This window comes from Eleginops maclovinus, chromosome 2, assembly GCF_036324505.1.
Source record: "Eleginops maclovinus isolate JMC-PN-2008 ecotype Puerto Natales chromosome 2, JC_Emac_rtc_rv5, whole genome shotgun sequence".
In the NCBI taxonomy this organism is placed as follows: domain Eukaryota; kingdom Metazoa; phylum Chordata; class Actinopteri; order Perciformes; family Eleginopidae; genus Eleginops; species Eleginops maclovinus.
Genome location: NC_086350.1, coordinates 8,912,613 through 8,934,413, shown reverse-complemented (window position 1 = coordinate 8,934,413; position 21,801 = coordinate 8,912,613). Strand labels below are relative to the sequence as shown.

General features: G+C 41.8%; 2 protein-coding genes across 2 annotated transcripts; one reads left to right on the top strand and one right to left on the bottom strand.

Annotated features, from left to right (window-relative positions):
- The first annotated feature begins 45 nt into the window (after positions 1-45).
- On the top strand, positions 46-6,771 carry LOC134882147 (methionine aminopeptidase 2-like). The gene is made up of 11 exons (XM_063909752.1): positions 46-382; positions 1,125-1,238; positions 1,440-1,502; positions 2,205-2,307; positions 2,604-2,765; positions 3,247-3,428; positions 3,647-3,741; positions 4,425-4,521; positions 4,612-4,715; positions 5,772-5,887; positions 6,070-6,771. Exons 1-11 carry the CDS (start codon positions 61-63, stop codon positions 6,320-6,322), a joined length of 1,611 nt encoding a protein of 536 aa, XP_063765822.1. The 5' UTR covers positions 46-60; the 3' UTR covers positions 6,323-6,771.
- Positions 6,772-7,018: 247 nt separating this feature from the next.
- Positions 7,019-16,925, bottom strand: LOC134882131 (netrin-4-like). Its single transcript, XM_063909750.1, has 11 exons — positions 16,748-16,925; positions 16,449-16,545; positions 15,678-16,228; positions 13,421-13,693; positions 12,382-12,508; positions 11,943-12,131; positions 10,488-10,695; positions 10,234-10,346; positions 10,036-10,104; positions 8,937-9,110; positions 7,019-8,566 (listed from the first exon to the last, which is right to left on the bottom strand). Exons 2-11 carry the CDS (start codon positions 16,507-16,509, stop codon positions 8,424-8,426), a joined length of 1,908 nt encoding a protein of 635 aa, XP_063765820.1. The 5' UTR covers positions 16,510-16,545; positions 16,748-16,925; the 3' UTR covers positions 7,019-8,423.
- Between the last annotated feature and the right edge of the window lie 4,876 nt (positions 16,926-21,801).

Sequence of the window (21,801 nt, the reverse complement as noted above, 5' to 3'; positions counted from 1 at the left end):
TGTTGCTGTCCCAAAATGTAATTTCCCCTGCAGGAAGAGGGGGAAAAAAGCTGATGATAAATGAAAGTTTTTGCTCTTCGTGACAGAGCAGGATCGTCTTCCCACTCGGGTCAAGTTGTTGCGCGGAGATTGTCTAATGGCTCATTATTGGCTCAGCTTCCTCCTGCACACTTTTCTGCTTTGACCACTGGAGGCTCTCAGCAGCTTATGCGTCACTTCATCTCTCAGTCGCTGATCATGGCGGAGCTACAGCTCCAGCGTGAAGTGGAGCCTCAACTTCTCAATGGAAACGACCTGACCGAGGAGAGAGAAGATGCAGACGCGTCAGAATCCGTGAAGAAGAGGAGAAGAAAGAAGAGGAGGAATAAAACTACAGCACCAGGTGAGAGGCATCACTTTACGATTGGAGAATCGTTTGAGAAAATAGTGCAGAAATGGTCTACTCTCGTGCCTCTCGATGAGTATAAAAGATACGGGACAGGAGACTTTCCAACCTGTCAGACGGGACTCTTGTCCAGCTGTCCCAACTCCAACGCTCAACTAGAAACGGGACAATCTCTCTGAAAAAAATGATATTACCATGAAAGCTGATTGAAAGCTGTAATTTGAAGAAATGGGTGGAATAAAATGTAATAGATTAAATATGTTCCATCCTATAAATCCCCCTAAGCTGCATGAAATTATGTAATATCCACAGTTTTAGTGCAATAAAATGACAACCACTCAAATGCAAAAAAAGCGTGATGATAATTGCAGCTTTACTGACTCACAATATGGAAAGAAAAATCAAAGACAACCTAAGTTGTTGAGCCTGCCATAAGTCAAGTGCTGTCATAACAGCTCTGTCTCTGAAGGGCTAAATGTCATAATGCTGCAAGGTACAAATGCCCTTGAGGATATTGACTCTCAGGGTAAAGAAAGAAATTATGCACAGACCCTGCCAAGTTGAGATCGTAGATGCACTTTTTTTTAAATCACTCTGAAGCACAAAGTATGTACTCACTCAATGTCTGTGTGTTTTTTGTATGTATGTGTGCCTGTGCATGTTAATGCATACATGATTGCCAATGGTCTACACTGCGTGTTGACCTGCACATGGATGCATGCGGTGCGTGACTTTGCAGCAGGGACAAATGAAGCTGAGGGCGATGGAGAAGCTGGAGGTGTTGAGGATGTGACAAAACACTTGGAGCAGCAGTCACTGGAGGACAAAGAGAGGGAGGAGGATGGAGAAGAAGGTAACTCCTCACCATCATCTTCCTTATCATCTGCAGCGGTGATTGTGTTGAACTTTAAGCCCCTGATCATGCTCAGTGAAATTTAACGGGCTACATCTGCAATGTGATATCTGATTTTTTCAGTAGTACTCTGGTGCCCAAGTTCCTGTCGATATCTCTCACTTTACAAAACTGTATTGAAACTAATGATGCGTTCAACAGATGGGGATGAAGGAGAGAACTCAGCTGGAAAAAAGAAGAAGAAGAAGAAAAAGAAGAAAGGATGTAAGCTGTGTATTTCTCAATGCACCAAATGCATCTCTACACTCTGCTACATATTACTTACTGGCAAGGACTGTTTGAATCAAATTCACATTAACTCGATTCAGGATTTTAGTTGAAACTGCAGTTTACATCTCAGTTGCAGAATATTTATTGTCAGAGAAGCAGTTCAGGTTTTATAGATCTCAACAGCAAAAGCTTTTCTGTGTTTTTGTCCACATCAGCGTCACAATCTATTAGGTAAATACAACAGGTGCATAAAGCAGGTTGACTTTTTGTAATTAGTGTCATGAGAGACTCATAATGTAGGACAGAGAGGGCAGGTGTAGGACAAAACAACAGAGGACCTTATATACAGTATGTCAGGCAGAGAGAAGGAAATTAATTACATCACAATCAGTAAATGCCAGTCTGACAGTGTGGAGTAAGCAAACTGAAAGTAAGTCACTCCCGTAAAATGTCATATAACCCACTATAGGATAAAAGTGCTGTTATATTGCCACATATTTTTCTAGCTATATGATTAAATGGATTTCTTTTACTCAAGGGTGCCTTGCTTAATTAGATCTGTAAGGCAGGAACTGCGCTGCATTCTCTTGCTAGGTTAAAATGCAGAAGTCATGAACAGTTGGAGGATAACTTGTATTTTCTTTTCTCTCGCTGGTTGCTTTCCTCTGCTTCTCCTTCTCACTATCTGGGTTACAGTGAAGGGACAGACTGACCCTCCCTCAATCCCTATTTGTGAGCTGTATCCCAGCGGAGACTTTCCAAAGGGAGAGGAGTGTGAATATCCACCATCGAAAGACGGGTGTGTGACCTCCACATCGTCCCTCACACTCAGCAGTAGTTTTCCACTGTGTGACATGCCTAGTTTTTTATTTAGGTCTCTCTGCTTTGCACTCATTCATGTTTGGACAGCGTAATTAGGTGCAATGTTCAGTGTGTGGTTTAATCTCCTGCTCTGGAGCTAATTCATTTGTCAGATGTGCAAAGTATCAACACGACTTTCACCTGTCGTGTGTCGTATTCTCATTATCCGTATTTGTATAATGAGAAAATAATGAGTTCCTCCTCTCTGTGGTGTCCCTGTCTACCCCCTGCCAGGCGCAGTGCAGCATGGCGGACCACCAGTGAGGAGAAGCGGGCGCTGGACATGGCCAACGAGGAGATGTGGAGTGATTTCAGGGAGGCAGCGGAGGCACATCGGCAGGTCCGCTCGTATGTTAATAGCTGGATCAAACCAGGGATGACCATGATTGACATCTGGTGAGATATGTGCTGAAGTATTGACCTTTTAGCCCCTTTTAATGGAGTTTAATGTTGGCTGCTTATACCTACCTTGGTTCAATTGAGACATTTTAACTTGGCTTTCAATTGAATTATTCTTATTTATTTATTTTATACTTTTTCAGTCGTGTGTTTATCACTTAATGTTGGTATAGGAGTGTTTTTATTACGCACAAAGCCTGTTAATAACCTTGGAGGTGGGGTTAGCCTATTTTGTTGTATGTTTTTGGTTTTAGAAGCACTTTATGTTTCCTGCATGAAAAGTGCTTCATAAATTAACTTTGATTTGAATTTGAGGTTTCAGCACTTCATCGTCCCTGTCTGTTTTAAACGTATAAAATCAAGCACAATTTCTTTTGTGGCTTCATCCTCCTCTTCTGGATGAATTATCTGCCCTCAAAACATTCTCATTGTTCCTGTCCTCCATTGTCCCATTTGTGCTGCTTTCTGTTTCTGGCAGTGAGAAGCTGGAGAACTGCTCCAGGACGCTCATCAAAGAAAACGGGCTTAAGGCAGGTCTGGCCTTCCCCACCGGCTGCTCCATTAACCACTGTGCTGCCCACTACACCCCCAACGCAGGAGACCCCACGGTGCTGCGCTACGACGACGTCTGCAAAATTGACTTTGGGACGCACATCAACGGCAAGAGCTCGCTAATAACTTTTTAAGTGCTTTAGGAGTTCTGCTGTGCCATTTCACACTTGGCATTTATTATGAAATGGTAAAATGATGATTACATTATAATTATTTCTGCCTGGAATGTGCGGTTCTTGTAAGTTAATTAAATCTTTTTTAGATCAAGACATTTTTCTGCTGAGTGATGACCTTATTGAAACTGACTGAAGTTTCTGGTCTTTCAGGTCGAATAATAGACTGTGCCTTCACCGTCACCTTTAATCCAAAGTTTGACAGGCTGCTAGAGGCTGTGAGAGACGCAACTAACACCGGCATTAAGGTAATACAGATCTTCCTCCCTCCCCAACTCCTCACAGTTAAACCTATAAAATAATGCCATGATTGAGTATTAAGCTATATTTTACTCTATAAGTGGATTCTCAGTAACAACTCACTTTCTAAATGTGACGTATTGTAAGAAAAAAATACAGAGTAAGTTCATTATAATGTAATTTTATAGTCTAATACATAAATAATACGGAATGTATGGTCAAGATAAGACTGTAAAAACTGAATAATGAAGAAAAACTCTGGTACTGTATGTGTAAAATGCAAAAACAAAACACTGAAAATCTGATAATTGTGTCAAAATCAATAAATCCTCTTGAATTCATATTTTTCCTTTGAAAGAGATACTTGTAAGTAAGCACTGTATACAATATGGAAAATGAAAAGCAGATCAAACGTACAGTTTATGCAATAAGAGGCTAAGGGTCATGGTTAGGGTCAAGAAAACAATCAGTTATAGTGTTATCCTTGATTTTTAGGTATTCAGGAATGTCCATGTATTAGCAGTGTGTTCCTCATTTAGGCCTCTAACGACTTGGGTGTTTGTTTACCTAACTGCTAAGTGTTTCCACGCCGCCTATAAATAAGACACATCACATTCACTATCCAGATTGACTGTGTGTGAGCATTGTAATGACATGTATTGATGTGAGAGTAAACACCTCTCTGTGTCAGTTTGCAGGGATTGATGTGCGCCTGTGCGATGTGGGTGAGACCATTCAGGAGGTCATGGAGTCTTACGAGGTGGAGATAGATGGGAAAACATATCAAGGTAACGAGAGGTCGTTCATCATCTTTTATCGTGTACAAGTCCAATGCTGCTTCGTATTTATTAAACCTCTGTGTGGTGTTCTCTTTCTAGTGAAGCCAATCAGAAATCTCAATGGCCACTCTATCGGACAGTACAGGATACACTCAGGGAAGACGGTCCCTATTGTGAAAGGTGGAGAAGCCACGAGGATGGAGGTTTGTGCAGCAGAGAAGACAACCCACTCAATATGTTATTACATCTGAGCCAAATGTGGATGTGACCAGATTCTGGAGCAGAAAAACTCCACTGCAGAACCTTTTTGCTGGAGTGTGTGAAATTAAACCTTTATTAGCTGCTTGACCTTGCACATAAATAAACCCTTTTTAAGTCTTAAGTGTAATTGGAAGAACATGTGGCTGGTTAGGGTTACGACGACGGGGTGTAAGAGAAGTGTTCCAATTCACTGCTCTAACAGCTTCTTAGTCACCCTAGTCAGCACTTTAATTACAACTTTAATGGAATTACCAGCCACATCGAATAGCAACACGTGCCCCTTATTTCATCTCAAGAGTCGTGGGCATCTAGAGTTCATTACCGTACTCTATCAAGGAGAAACATGGTTTTGCTCTCTCACATTTCCTGACACTACACTGCCATCAACGCCTGCCTCACACTCGCACAGCTGCAGTAGTATTTGGAGAGAATTGAGCAATTTAATTGGCAAGTCGCTGAGTCAAGCATTTTACCTGATGGTTTCCTGGAGGGGGTCGCTGCTGAGGTGGCAGCTTTACGTGTTGTATTTTTAGCTGAAGTGTTTTGGTGTAACAGAGCCATTACCCTCTTTGTGAACAGAGTGCGCGGCTGGAGTGGCAGCTGGGCGTGCCACGGGGCTGCTAGCACTTTGACTGATTATCGATGCAGCGAGAGAGGGTGTCGCAGTGTTATCAGCTAATACCACAGGGACTCCGACAACAGCCACGTGCTGATAGAGATACAAAACGCCAATGAAACCAAGACAATCAACTCGCAGGCTGCGCTGCGCCACACAGGACACTGCTGCTCTTAATAGACTTCACATGAATATGTCAGCCTCTGGCTTCTTGAGGCTTTTATTAAATTTACTCTCAGTCCCCTGGGTTTTTTTGTCCTTTTGGCAACATCACACCCTCTCAGCCCTGCATAAAAGGTGCATAGATACAAATATAGACATTCATATGAGTTCAACGTGTCACCAAATAAAGTGTTTTTGTCTGTTTTTGGTTGCCTCCTAGGAAGGTGAAGCTTACGCCATTGAAACATTTGGCAGCACAGGAAGAGGTGCAGTCCACGATGACATGGAGTGCTCACATTACATGAAAAACTTCAATGTTGGACATGTTCCAATCAGGTTGGTTCTGCTGTATTAATATACACAACATTTAGAAAATGTATTGGTTAATTTGCTCTTTATATTCTGTCTTTCAATCCATAATCCTAACAAAGTACACTGTGAGCATACTGTCTTGTTTACATCAATAGTCTGTCTCCGGATTGTCTCTCTAATGACTCTGTGTTGTTACTGCGCCGCAGACTTCCAAGGGCTAAACATCTGCTGAACGTGATCAATGAGAACTTTGGCACTCTGGCATTCTGCCGCCGCTGGCTGGACCGCCTTGGTGAGAGCAAGTACCTGATGGCGTTGAAGAATCTCTGTGACCTTGGCATCATAGACCCGTACCCTCCGCTCTGCGACATCAAGGGCAGCTACACCGCGCAGTACGAGCACACCATCCTTCTCAGGCCCACCTGCAAGGAGGTAGTGAGCCGGGGGGACGACTACTAAGCATGCGCCAAACCTGAAGGAGAAGCAGGAGGAGACAACAAACCTCTGGTCGCAATTATGCAATATTTCTCTGATCTAAACTACCACTGCTTTAGTACCTTTAAGTCATTATTCAAGCAAGAGCAAAACGATTTTCGTCATAGTAGAAGCTTACTAGTATTAACTTTTCAAATGATTAAAGCAAAAGACAAAAGGCATTTCTTTGAGAGATGTAGTGTTGTCATTAGGCCATATTTTGATGTGTGCTTTTAGACTATATGAAAAACTAATATATATGCAAAACAAACATGCAAAAAAGGTTTTGGTGAATAACTCGCCTGAAAATGCTTTGCTTCATTGCATTAATACCATGTGAGAAAACGGCAATAAAATATTTATATTTATATATTTCTTTGCTCTATTTTAATTTAATGCAGTTTTATAAGAAATAAATTGTTATCAAACTTGAATCGATTACTGTGTTTGCACATTTATACGTACTTTAGAGTCCAGCCTTCTTAATTACATAACTAGCAAAATCGGATTTTGTAAGAAGTGTATTTCCCTCTTTAACCAAAGGAGGGCGGTACTAAAACATGGGTTAAACAGTCAGCCACTTGTACTTGTGTAAAAATATAACAGCCAATTACATCAGGATTTTCTTGTCTTGTGCTTAATTGTAAGAGCTCAAGGAAAGTAAACACACTTTATCCCATAAACATTAAGAATGAGCACACTGGTGTGTTATTTATGCATCTTAGAGGAAACAAATAAGAACATATAATAAACAGGAAGAGCATTACAAATATCACATTAACAGCAAAGTACATTCATGCACCCTGAATCACCACGTTGTCCTTTACAAGGAAATCTCCAGCCCATCTCTCTTATTTTTGGTAAAGTCTTTGGGACAAGGACACAGGCGTTGATGTCATGTTTGAGGAATGCATCATGTCTCCTCACAGAGTTTGTCCTTCTCTTTGGAGACAGAGGACCCCACTTATTCTTAACTGGGCCTGGCTCAAAAAATGGCCTGTGGACTCTGCATCTGATGAACTGTGATGTCAATGAATACCCAGTCCTTTAATACATATTTATCTTGGAGCAGAGGAAGTCGTAGGTCAAAAAGAGGAGAAACGTTTAAGGAGTGTGTGTTCTCTTTCTCACACTCAGACACACACACACACACATTGGCTCACACAGGGTTCAGAGAGTCCATCTGAAGTGAATCCCCCCTCAGATGGAAGTAGGAGAGCAGAAAATCCTCACAGAATCAAGTCAGACTGAAGGAACCTGACAATCACACACTCTCTTAACAGAACCTGCTGTGAGAGCAAACTCAATCCAGAGTGTGTTAGCCGGTTGCATATACTCCAGACAGGAGAGGTTGGAGCGGAGTGTGTTTCGCTGTTGTCAGACAGCAGGCGGGCGAGTTTACCAGAGCAGAGCCACTCAGATTAAGCCGCCTGATTCCTTTAATGTTTTTTTTTATCCTCTTCCCTCATCCAGGAGTTACTTGTTCTGACCTGCACAGTCCCAGACTCCTTGCCAAGGACATCGAGCACATCCACGCTCACACACAATCTGGTGTTGACTTCATTCATGATTTAGCGCCAATAACAGTGAGGCGACAAAGATAATTTAGTCCGCGCCTTTGCAAGATATCAGAGTAAACAGCTCTAAATTGAATTGATACAGGAGGGCATGACTGACTCATCAATTCTGACAGCAACACTGCCCGAAAGTAAAGTGTAATGGACTTTTTAACACGCTTATTGTTAATTAAATAACCTGGGAAATATCATACAGTAATAAAACACTTTGTCTTTGTTAAGATGAAATTCTTTATGGCTTGCTTTGTTCTCTTTGACTCTTAAGTGACTGTAGTCTGGCGAGGTATGTGCTGATTTCTACCACAGGCACTTTGGCGTTGTAGCTGTTTCTTGGGGCTTTGAACTCCCTTTTAGAAACGGGAGAAACTGTGAAACCCCCTGTAGTAGGCATGTGGTTTTTTTTGCTTTCAATTTAGTGTCAAAGTAATGCCTAATTCGAACAGTCCCTCTGTTCATTCTGCTCACTGTATGTCGCAGATTATCCTCACTGTCTCCATCCCTCTGCAGTTCTAGCGGCGGCCGCAGTCTTTTCCCAGGATGTGGAGGATTTTGCGTCCCAGGGTTGCTTTCCACGGTTTAACCAGACTCTTTGTGTTGACCATCAGTCGGCCCGTCTTCCAGTCCTCATGACCAGCGACTACATACTCAGAATCTGGAGGAGAGACAGAGTATGAGCTTTACTGAGCTTTAACTATGATACACTGAACAGGAGAAAAATCACCTTATGTAAAAAGAGCGTACAACATTGTATAACTCCAAAAAAACGGTTAAAACACTTTGTTGCTGAGGATGGCTTGGATATAGTTGCCAGAAATGATTATTGTGAAATTGTTGGATGTGAAATAGTCTCAAAAGGGAGAGGTGGCTCTAATCTTTAAACTGTAAATGTCCAATCTAAATGAGTGATGTGAGAACGTTGGCACCTGCTCAAACCCTCGATGAGCAGACAAAAGTCCTCTATTCAGCACAAAGCTTTTGCATTCTGAGCAAAAAGTGTATTATTAGAAGTGGCTGCAGCTGACCTGGGTTGAGGAGGGGACAGGTACAGCCGTGGGTGGTCCAGGACTCCGGGTAAAGGGTGACGTCTCCTCTCTGGATCTTCATGTTAGGGTTCTGGTACAAGACCTTCTTGACCTTGACCTCCACCTCCGCATGGGAGCCTTTGTCGTGAGCTGACATTACCTTCACCACCAGGACTGTGGACAAACATAAATAAATGAGCAGTCTACCAAGTACGAAATATAATGTTCACTTTTCATTGCAAAAGGTTAAAGGGGAACTCCACCAATTTCACACATCCAAATCAGTTTACTAGTCATAATGCCGTTGTGTCCTTGGCAGACACTTCGCCTTAAATTGCTCCAGTGGGTATGGTCCTCAGTATCTATGTATTACATGTCTGATATATGTAACATGTCATGTAAAGTCCTTTGAGCACTTGTAAAAGCACTAAAATAAAAATGCAATGACTTATTATACGAAGGAGGGCTGCCAGGCCTCTGATAACTGTTTATTTGTTGTACTTTGGTCATTGGAAGCGCCCATTTTTGACAGCCTGCACATTTGAGATAGGGGGCATTACATCTAAAGGACATAGGTCTGGTAGAGTCTCAGGAAAAGAAGCAATCAAGTTGCAACATAAGAGCTGTATGATGCAGCATTGATCCCAACAGTGGACTAAAATAAGACATCTTGGCCTCTGCTGCATCAATTTTGACCTTGAGAAGCAATGCATAATTTTCCTTACTTTGAATAAAATGATCCCTGAAGAGTTTTCAACAACTTGCAATGTAAAGCAATGTTTCTGTGATAAGATCGAGGTTTTCTTTGTCCAGGTGCACAAGAAGAATGAGATAATATAGACTGTATACAAGATGTGGACGTAGGTAAAGTGATGTCGGTTTTTAACTGCCTTCTTGAAGTCTCTAGTTTGATATTCTGGTTGTTATCGTCTGTTTTTAAACCCAAAAGTAGCACTGAATGCTAAGCAATACAAATATAAAATGTAACCGAAACATTTATTTCATTATTGATGAATATTTTGGGTTGAATGTTCTCACCCACCTTTCCCCGTTCGGCTGTTAAAATACTTAATTATTTCCTTTGTCAAATAGCACATACCATAGTCATACTCCGCAGCACAGAAGAGTTTAGGGCTGCCCAGGATGACTTCGACACATTCGCATTTCTCTGGAAAAAATGAAACATGATTAATGAGATCATCATGATGTATGGATTTGAAGTTCAAAGCCGCTGCATTGTATCCGTGTGGGCTGATGAGTGCGCCTTGCATTACGTGTGATTTGACCTGTGACTCACCAGAGTGGTGCAGTGCAGAGAAAAGCTCCTCTACCCTAAAGAGTGCCGTCTCACTACTATTGCTGCGGTGTCCCATGTGGCCGGTGGCTGTATAGAAGACCTCCACGTTTGAGCTGTGCCGCAGAGGTAAAACCAGTCAGAGGCAGGGCTCCACTTAGTGTTAAACATCCAGAATGCACTCCACCTCCACACCATACATCAATTAATCCAAGTACAAATACATATGGATATGGTAGTAAAGTCTTGGCTCTCACCCAGGAATGCAGTCACCGGTGTAGGGGTCACAGTCCCCCGTGCAGTCACATGGACGGCAGCCGTATTCATGAAGCCCCCAGTATCCCAGCATGCAGCTGTCACAGCGGGGGCCTCCGACACCGGGCTTACAAGTGCACTCCCCACTGCTAGGGTTACAGAGAGTGCGACCTCCTGAGAGGATGGAGCCCACAGGGTGGCAGGAACAGGCTGCAGAGGAGAGGGGCGACAGAACCACAGCATGTTAACATTTCCATTTGTGGGTCGAAATATGTGTCACCTTTTCTGGCACTCTGTGTATGCAAAGGATGAGCCTACTTGAAAGCAAAAACACATTCAGAGTGTACACAGTAAGCTCCCGTGGCAATATAAAATGAACTGTATTGTTTTTGTATTTAGAAGATAGTTGAAAACATTTCAGCAGTTACAATGAAATAGGCTTTCAGTCACAGGGAGTAATACACGTTTGGAGCAGTAGGAATTGAAACCCTCCCCTTCTCATTATCCTTTTTTTTGTGAGCATCTTATACAACTTTCATGAACTTAATACATTAACAGAGAGTTGCATAGTAACAGGTGTACATCGGCATAGTGAGGGACAATCCAGCAGGTTTTATTACAGACAAACAATTACAATATTTTTGTAAGGAGACCAAAAAAACATTTCTGATGGTAGCAGAACTGGACATCCCCTGATTGTTAGCAGTTTGTTAACTCTTTATAAAGTGTGGACATGTCTGTCGAGTAAAGGAAACCCATTCAGACCAAAAAATCGAATTATTTGTACACAAAGAGAAAAAGTAATCTTTTCCATTATCTATATTTTGTTTATTATATCTACCCAATCCTCAAGTGAATTGTATGTTATCCTCCTCCTGTAGCAAGCAGCAAGCTGGGAGTGTGTATTCAACATGCTTTAAGCAGCTGCAGCAAAAACAAACAGTAAATCACTCCCACTCCACGCTGTCAGACCTGCCGCCTGATGGTCCCTTGTGATGACAGATTGATTTTGTTACAGACTTGCTTCATCTGTTTCCAAAAACGGCTTGTTTGTTCTTAAAAATGCTTCGGCATGCCTGGTGGGGGGAAAGGGCAAGAATGGGAAAAATGTGCTCGCATGGTCCATGGGAAATTCCTCCATTGTTTGCAATTACAGTCACATTCCAAGACAGTGCGGTCTCCGTCATTCCTGCTTAGGAGCGCAATAGAGTCATCTTACGATCCCATCACTGGGAAGGCAGTGACTCAGAAAGGTGCTGGGGGAAAATGCCCTTATCAAAGAGATGAATCTGCTTTAATCTGAAGGGTCAAAGGAAAAATCAAATCTCCATTACTGCCCTCAAAATATCAAAGGCTCCCCCTCTTAATTGGAATTCTCTGCTGGCATTCATCCAGAAGAGTTATGCTTTAAGGAGAAAAAAAAAGCTACACTGAGGAAAAAGATTTAAGGGCCATACCTTTGCAGGAGTCAGGGGCAGTTTTTGGTCGGCTGGGGTCTCTAAAGAAGCCCTTCGCACAGTTCTGGCAGTGCCAGCCCTCTGTGTTGTGGCGGCAGTCGTCACACACACCCCCACTCCGCCGTCCTGTAGCCAACCACAATCCCCGACTGAAGTGACAGCTCTTGGCGTGGCCGTTACACTTGCACTCTAGGAAGAGATGGACATGTTTAATTAAACACACATGGATGTTTTTCTTTGCTTGGCTGACCTCTTGAAACCCTGGTGATATCAATGATAACTTTTACATGGGCTGACATTAAAGATAGAGGCTCTGTTATTCATCATGCATGAGCGTCTAAAAGGAAACCTTTGATTTATGAGGCTAAATTCATCTTCGAGATACATCTACATGCTGTGTGTCCTACTCTGCATTTGACTCTCCTGCCCCATCACTCACTCTGGCACTCATGTGGTGTCCCTGTGATGCCGTTGGCAGCCTGCCAGGGCTGGTCATTGTAGAGCGGGGCACATCGCTCGCAGTGCTGCCCGGCCGTGTTGTGTCTGCACACACACTTTCCATGGACCTGCCAGGAAAGCAACACACAGAAACATGGGTCATTTTTTTGTATGTGCATCCATCTTTTAACTTGTTTTAAAGTGTTTTTAACGTGCTTCAGAGACACTGCCTAAAGAATACTGCAACTTACTGCATACTGTATTCTTTGGGATTTCAAGAGTGTTCAATGTGTTTTTGTTGAACTGTTAATTGTTTGAGGTGTTTTTTTACCCTGGGCAGGTTGGATGGTTAAGCATAGAGTCCTTTATCAGCCTCTTAAGGATAATATAGCTGTAATATGCTTTTAAAAACATTTAAGATGACCAAGATCTGACTGATTTGAATTCAAAACCCATTTAAATGAAATGTTCTTTGTCTGTAGTCAGCATTATCCTTTTCATTGAGCCTGATTTCCAGAAGCCTTGCCCCTAATGTGATGTGCGTAATACTTCTTAAGTATTTCAACATACCAACATTTACAGTTAACATGTCTACACCCCATTAGACCGTGTTGGAATTAAACTAGTGCTTCTATTTTCCATTTACAGTAAAGAGACTAACTCGACCGAGACTTTGGGTTGTTTAAGCATTAGCCTGAATACCATAATTAAGGTTTCCATATCCTTAAATCCCTGTAATGGTAGGTAAAGCCGGGGCCTGATATCCAGGCTTCACTGCAGCCTACACCTTCAGTGGCACATACCAGCGCACAGCTGAGTAACAAGGGAGTGGTGGGAACAAAACCTTAAACCCTGGACTCCCAATCTCACCACATAAACAAATAAAAATGGAGACAAAATGAAGCCACCGACGGAATTCGGGGTAGCAAAACATCTTGTTAAGTTTAAACAACAGAAGAACCGGAGAAAGAGCTTTTCCTCAGTGAGTTTTGTGCACCTGCAAGCTGTATATTCACATAATCCAGCTGAGAATCGCTCACCATGTTGTTGGTCTTCTGTTTTGTGGGTTTGTAGCCCTCGGCTGGTACACAGTGGTCAGCGTGTCCATTGCAAAGACAACTGCCTTTGACAATAAAATCATAGATGGCATAATGGTCTGTGGGGAGGAGGGCGGCTCCGGGATGTTTGGCCTGGCAGGGACACTGCTGGCGCTGCAATAGGCGGACTCGCAGGTTTGTGATCATGAGCTGGTCCTGGGCGGCGGGTCCATACGGGTCCACTGAGTCCCAGGGAGACAGAGCTCTGTAGATCACCTAGGGATTAGAGCAAAGAGAGAACTTACAATCAGTTTTATCCACTTGTTATAGCCTTTAACATGTGAAAAAGCTGACCTTAGAGACACTGACAGACCATGACTAAACATAAATGATGTCAGTTTCTCTTTTTTCTCCGCCTGCTTAATAAAAAACAGGCATCAATCTGGTTCGCCTTTCATGCTCATCAAAAAACTGCTCTTCTAAGAAAATCAGATTTGGGCAAACCAAACATTGACAAATGGTTCTTGTTCTGCCTTGTTAAGTTTAGATGAATGTTTATCATTCAGATACCTCCTCTCTGTCGGTTTATGAAAATATGCACATGACCCTTCATTGCAAAAATCAGGAATATAAATACATCAGTATGAACAAACCATGTACTCAATACCTTCTGTTTAATCTTTAATTTAGTATAAATAATGTAGAAGTGCTTTGTTTCAGTAGAGGCTCAAATGTATACATTATACATCCTACATTGTTTTTATTATACACAAGAGCCATAATTCTGCTTTATAACAAACATAAGTTGTATAATGACATCACATGGTTAGTGATACCCACAGATGTAAACAACAAGATTTACTGTAACCTCAAATAACTGCAATTTACCAATCTGCTCATTCTGAATGAAGAGATTAGTATCATTCAGCTCGTTAACGCAAGCAGTGAGTTAAAGATAAGTATACCATGTCTGAAGGGTTACTTTATGTCAAACTTTACATTTTCACACAACATTTTGTGATGTCTTTGCCTGTTGTGAAACAGAGACACTAATTATAAAAGGGCTTACACAAGAGAGCTGACATACTGTAGCAAGACACATACTTGTTGCAAACACACTGCAATTATGAGATCAGTCAAAGCCATACACAGTACAGCATTCATTCAGAAGTTCAACCAGAACTTCCCAGAGTGGTCTGAGGCTCTTTGGAGCAAAACAAATCTTCAGCATCCAGTGAGAGTCTCGCTACAAAAATGCTTTAGGGTTAAAAGCGAATTCATATTATAGCTGTGCAAGTCAAAAGACTTTGTGGCTTCAAGAACGGGCCTAACAAAAAAGGTCTCCCGCAACATATCAGAGGAAGCCAGTTTACAAAGCTACTGTTTGTTTAGTGTTGTGTGATATCAGTTTAAAGCGCATCAATGTGCCAATACATTGACAACAAGAGCAGAGCAGATGGTGGGTGCTGTTGCTGAGAAGTGCTGAGGGAATCTCTGGGAGCAGTTTCAGTGAGGTCACTCTCAGATCTCAGGAATAAAATCACAATCCAGTATTGACTGACCACATCCTGTTCAAATAAAGGTGACATAGTTGGCCCCGGACCTAAGTGTAATAGTTTTAAAAGTTTTAAAAAAGATTATGGCAGGGATGTCATTCTATATTATGGTACGCAAAATTTTAATGGAATTAAATTGTGGTATTATGATCATATTGTGTATTCAGAATTTTGCAAATTCAACGTAACAACAATAAAAAATAAATACAGTTTTTGTTTTGTGGATTTGGAGAGCTTTGCCTGATGTGTCTGACTTGTAATGTGTAACAGTGGGACTTGCAATACAAATCACTTTGATTATTTAGTAGGTTATATTGCTTACATTTACATTAGCATCAAGATACACTCATAAAAACCCCTTAAAAAGAATTTGTTATGTCAATAATTTGTTGTTTAATAACTCTGAATTCTTTTTTTTTTTAGGGCAGATAGGCAGCCCATGCTTTCTGCTCCTAAAGATGTGAAACAATGTCATTTTCCAGCTCCTTTATGTCCCTGAGCTGTCAAAAGCACTTAAACAGGCAGGACATAAATAGAAAATCCCAATAATACACATCATGGTTTTTTTCCAGTAATATGATGTATACCCTTTTACCATTACCTACAGCAGCATGTATTTTTTTGGCCCCCTGCCACACCCCTCTCGTGTAATTCCACTTTCCAACCCATGCAAAGTTATAAACATCTCACTGTGCTGCACTCACCTCTCCTCTGGAACAAGGGAAAGCTCCTGAATACTTGGATGTGCAGGTTGCTCCACCCTCCCCTACAGACGACCCCTCTGCCAGGCCAAACACCTCCTCACAGTCTCTGGCAAAATACCTGAGGGACCTCCACGTGTGCCCGTGGTCTTGGGATCGCTCCAGCACCATGGCAGCGGGGCGGGGGGAGCGGAACACCAGGATAAGATGGGTAAGGAGGAATTCCGTCTCCAGATCCAGCTGGAGCATCTCCTCCTTCACCCCTTCTGCAGACTGCCACCAGGTGTCCGGGAACCGGAAAGAAGAGTCGCTCATGGCGGAGGGAGCGTGCGCCTGGCCGGGGATGGCAGAGTTGCACTTGCTGCATTTTGCTGGCGAGCATGACTCCCTGCTCCGGGGGGAGGCAGTCTCTCTGTAGACACAGTAGGGATCCGAGGAGTTGGAGCCGCAGACCGACTGGGTGCTCAGGACTCTGCCCTGCGCCAAGTTGCCCATGCGCGGGTTACAGGCTCTGCCGGAGCAGCGGCTCTCGGCAGCTTTTGATTTAGACGTTTCTGTAATGGAAAAGAGCCGTTCAATTGAGTAACATTTGAGACAAGATAAGACAATTACTGTTCTACAAAGGGCATGTTGTGAGTTCAGTTCCCATTTTCTTCAACTCCTTTTTCCAGCTCATATGATGCAGTTAGGCACATGGATACTTTCCCAGATTAGCACGGGCAATGCTTGTTTTTACACAATCATAAAGTGCGTGCGTAAAAGTCTCAAACTCACCGGCTGGCAGAGGAGAGGATGCGCACATCGGGAAAATGACAAGTAAAGTCCACAGTCTCATCCTGGAGAGGTTGTTGTTACTTTTACACAAAGTCACCTGTCGTGTAAGAAGGCGTACTCAAAAACTTGATCCAAAAATATCCAATCGTTAATAATCCAACATGTTCCTTTTCGATGAATATCTACTGCCAAACGCTTACGGAAGTAAAAAAAAAAAAAACTCAGCAGAATTTAGCTTTCATCCTTCTCTCATGGTCTTGAAACGCCTCGTTAGATTTAACTGCATTCATTACACTTACATTATTTCAGCCCATTCACTCCAGGGTTCAATCTGCTGTGGCTAGTTCATTGACACTTGGGAATATGAAGAGGTTAGCACCGCCTTCCTGTTCTTGTCTTCTCGCAGACCCCGCCCACACTGGTTCCCAAAATTCAAAAAAAGGAGCAATATGCAAACTTTTGAAGACTTCTTTGCATACAGTTATACATGCAGTTTAAATTGAATGTTTGGATTATGATAATGATTATGATTTTGACCCTTTGTCATCGTCCTCATCAATATTTTCAGCATTAAAAAACAAAAGGATAATTTTCAATCAGTCTAAAACTAATAAATGCATAAATTATAAGCATAGACTGTATATTTTAACATCAGGGCAGTATTAACTTTTTATTCTTTCTCAATCCATATTGAGAAAGTTGGTTGTCATCATATTAAAAGTACAAAATCACTGGTTTAAAACAATAAGTGGGAGACATTTAGATTGCCACACCAAACCACCCAGGCTCTCGAGTGCTGAGGGACAAGTATGTCATTGTGATGCATTCCTGCCACATATCATCACTTATTTCAAACTGCCACTCATTGAGCTCGCTTTACCTGCCTCGTCAAACAGACATCAGCCCGAGAATTGAGGGGTCGCACAACCCTTGACCCCAATAATCATCAAGTTGCAGACCATTTTTAAAACTCTAACAGTGACATCACCTCATTGTGTCAAAGGGATATATCACGAAGAAAGAAAAGGTAATATGATACAACAGGTAGCTTTGCCAGTGGCTTACCAGATGTACAACAATCATTTGATACCAAGTAAAAACTTTAGAGCGTAGACAGCTAAAGACAGGACAGGCTGTTGAGTGAAGATGAAAAGGGAAAGGTGTCACTAAGAATGTTCATCACCTGTGAATACATGAGGTCAGGAGTAATCTGTTCTCACTGTGAACATGGCCTGTCACATGTATCATCCTCTCATGTGTGTATATGTTAAAGTAGAAGGGGGGCATCCTCGGGCTCCCCCCTGAGGCATCCTGTATCAGGACATTCCTTGAATACTGCTAGTCCCGTCAGTGACGGCCTCTTCTGTTTCAAGGGGATGGGGTTCATGTCTGTATGTTTTTAGATTTGCGTGGGTTATTGCAGTTGTCTCCAGATGATCCATCGGGGCAAGGTTTGATGCACCTTGAGCTGCTCTCTTTGTACATCACTTGCATGTTTTTCAATCCTAAAATCCCTGGAGTCCCCCTGTAAAAAGGCTCCAGAGGAAGGATGTCTAATCTTGGCCAGTCTGTGGTGTATTCCCCTGGCAGGATGAAAGCAACACACATGACAAACAAATTCCTTAACTCTCTTTAAGACCAGCTGTTTGTCATTTTACTCTGTTACACATCTTGAATTCTGCCGAGACAAATTGTTGGAGGATATTTTGGGAAATACCTTTATTCGCTTTAGTGATGAGAAGATTTTACAGCCAGCATGGGGTTAGCCTACATTAGCAAAAAGGCTGTAACCAGGGGAAATGGCAACTTGAGCTTTAACAAATCCACCAAAGAACATCTCAAAACAAACTAGTTACCATGTAATCACTTTTTTGTTTAATCTATACAAATAGCATATTATTAAATGTGCCAAACATTTTTTTGTCTGGACGCCCTCACTAGCTGATAAAAGAGGTCACTGCGACCAGCAAACACAAAGGCCTGTGCATAACCCCCCCAAAACCCCAATGTGTTGTTCTCACACAGATTTTGTAAAATCGAGACAGGCAAGATACTGTAAGTGAGCTTTTGAGGAGCTTGAAGGTGGATTGTGTTGCTTTACAGCACCAGGTTAGCTGTTTCCTGTCTTTTTGCTAAGCTAGGCTAACCCGGTGCTGGTTGAAGCTTCTTATTTACATTAAGCATGGTGTCAATCTTCAAACATCAATCTCTCAGCAAGAAAAACAATAAACATATTTCCCTTTTAAGGAGAAGCTACTCCTAAAAACACTGTTCTTTTTGTCAACAAAAAAAAACCAAGTTATTTTCAAATCATATTCAATGCTTAGAAAAGCCGAGGCTCATGTACCTTTGAATAATGCCACGCATTACAGTAAAGTCAGAGGGGATAATTTAATGACAAATGAAAAAACACGGGGTAAAATACTACTCTCACGTTAGATTACCTTTATGCCTACCTGTCTGTCTACAGTCTGCTGCTGGACCTCAGTGGTGCTGCTGAGGCCTCGACATTTAATGGTCCAATAAGATGACTGACACGGGTCCAGTGCTGCTTTATTTCCAGACTGTAAAAGGATATGCCCCCCCCCCCCCCCCCAATGCTGCCATGTCACCTAGTACCTTCAGCTCACTGAACCTTCTCACCCCTTGCAACTAATGTGTCTACTCTCCTGTAAAAGCCAGACAAAAAGCCAGACATGCTACAGGCAAGGCGAGGATGGTTGGTGCTTTGCCCACAGGCTATAGGCAATAAACAGCGGACTCCAAACACCTTCTGTCACTGTTTCTTTCTCTTGGCTTCCATATTTATGACCTTTATCACTGCTACCTGTCTGCTTGTTTCTAGTCATAACATTCCCTGGCCCTCATTTTATCAGACAGTTTAATCTGAAATGACACCAAACTGAAAAAGGTCTGCGGTCTGCGGTGATCTGTGGTATGTAAATATGTGTCCAAAAATGCAACTCTTTCCATGATGTAACTCATCTGGCAGCAACAGCTAGTTATTTATATTATACAATTACACTAGAAAAAGTCTGCTGATACTACTTACCCCGAGTAAATGCCTCAACACACATCCCCCTCACTCCTCCATCCAGACACTTCTGGAAGTTTATGCTCTATATTTTATGTCACCTTTTGACACGCTCGCTTATTGCACAGGAAAGACTCAACAGATGACTGAGCACAAGCCTGGGTTTGACAGTGGGCACAGAAACAGAGGAGCAGTGGGAGTTTCACCTTCATGAAACCCAGGCGGGGGGGATGTGCCCCACTTTTATGTTTTGGTGTTATGAGAGCAGTAACAATAAACCCACAGAGGGTACACTTTACTTGTGTCAGGTCAACTAACATATGGCATGAATAAAAGCAACCCAAAAAAAACCAACATACAGTATTACAGACCAAGAGGTGAAGTATCACATTTTATCAGTGTACAAACTACATGTGTGCGTTATTCGCTTTTATCTGACAGGTGAACACTGAAATACTGCCCAACAGGGGGGCTTTTCTAATATTACAGATCACATTTTTATGTGTTTCTTTTCTCATTTGCTTGCTTACCCTGTATCGTCGCTCATTCTTATAGTACCCCCATGTTTTACATCACTAAAAATGATATGTATCTTCACAATTCGGTCAAATGTTGTATCTGTGTAGATGTTGTTTCATAAATAAATTTGATTAGATTAGAAATACTTTCATTGATGCCAATTTGGAAAATTCTTTATCCCAGTTCAGGACATTCTTGAAAGTTGTTTAGTATTCATGAAAAGCAAACTCTTTTCACAGTCTGAAAAACTATGATCCTCATAAACATATAGATTATTTCAGAAAAATACACTTTATTGCTGTTTAATAAATGTTTCAATAGGAAATTAATCTCAGTGCTCAACAGTAACAGCTCCTGTCAGTACATATTTATACCATTGTAATCTATTGTACACTAACATCCAAAACAGTTTACTATAAAAAGACTCATGAGTGTATACATTTAGATAGATATACATTTTCATCCTGAATTTCAGATTTTTGATAGCAGCAATTTACCAGGTGTACGCTATACTATTGGCATGCAGAATGGGGATGGGACACATTGATGATGTTGGCATGATGTCAGGTTTTAATGAGTTAATTGACCTTAATTGTGTAGGGCTCATTTGAAAATCCCCATGTTGAACAGCCATTAGAAGCTGCTATCCATTGTATATGGTGATAGGAGAACCATTGGTCCCATGGGACGGCCCATGACGATGTGACGGAAAGAGTGACCTTGGAACGCTGATAGAAGACTCGCTGGCTGTTAATAATGAAGATGCCTTCTGGCTTTTCCCAGCTTAAACTGCTTAGAGAAAAAAGCTTCTTTACTATTTCACCTACTCTGCCATTTAGTTGTAGTATATACTTCTTTTAAAAACACTTAAAGGAGAGAGCCATAAAACATTTAAATGTGGGTGCTAGAATGAGGATAACCTTAATGTGGAAGCCGCTATGATGAATGATAATGTGTCTGGAAGATCTACCCTCCAGACTTTTACCTCAGGCAGGTGAGGTTAAGTAGCTCCCAGGGGATTCTCAGTGGAGGGGCAGACAGGATGATAATCTCGGTAAGGGATAGAGAAGATTCGAGCCTGCCTGTGTTATGAGAGGAATGTCTGCTGCCTCACTAGCGTGACCCTGCTTTAGGCTCCATGTCTGCCCCCATATTGTTTTAATCTAATGTATGTTAAAGCAACTACGCATGCAACACTTTGCCTCTCTGTCTGGCAGGGCAAGATGAATATATCTTCATTTGCACAGAGTAGACTGACAGCAAGTATTGCTATTTATCATTTGAAGCCTTTAATAAACCTTGCTGAAAGCAATTTTGTCGTCTCTTTTATGTTCAACCGACTCCTTGATGTTTGGTTTGCATCTCCCTGAGCCTTCCCCAATGGTTTTAAAAGTACTCAGATCCTTTACAAGGTCAAAGTGGCAAAATTGAAAAAAAAACCTACAAGTAAAGACAGATGTAATCAGTAACATATATATTAAAAGTAAGAGTTAACATTATACACAATGTTTTTTTGGTATATTACTACATTACTATAATTGATGCATTACACAGCTTCAATTTGCATGTAGCTGTGGGGTGTCATTTTAACTATATTTAGTACGTGTCACTGTAACATGCATCATATTTTCTTGGTGGTTTAAAAATGTAATTTCCCCTTGCAATTACCTGTTACATCACATGCAATCCAATGTAAAACCATAATGTCCTGATACTCAAACCCATCACAAGGTACTGAAGTCAGGGACACAGTATATATTTGAAGTAAGTACATTTTAAAATAGTTGACACGACCCCTAC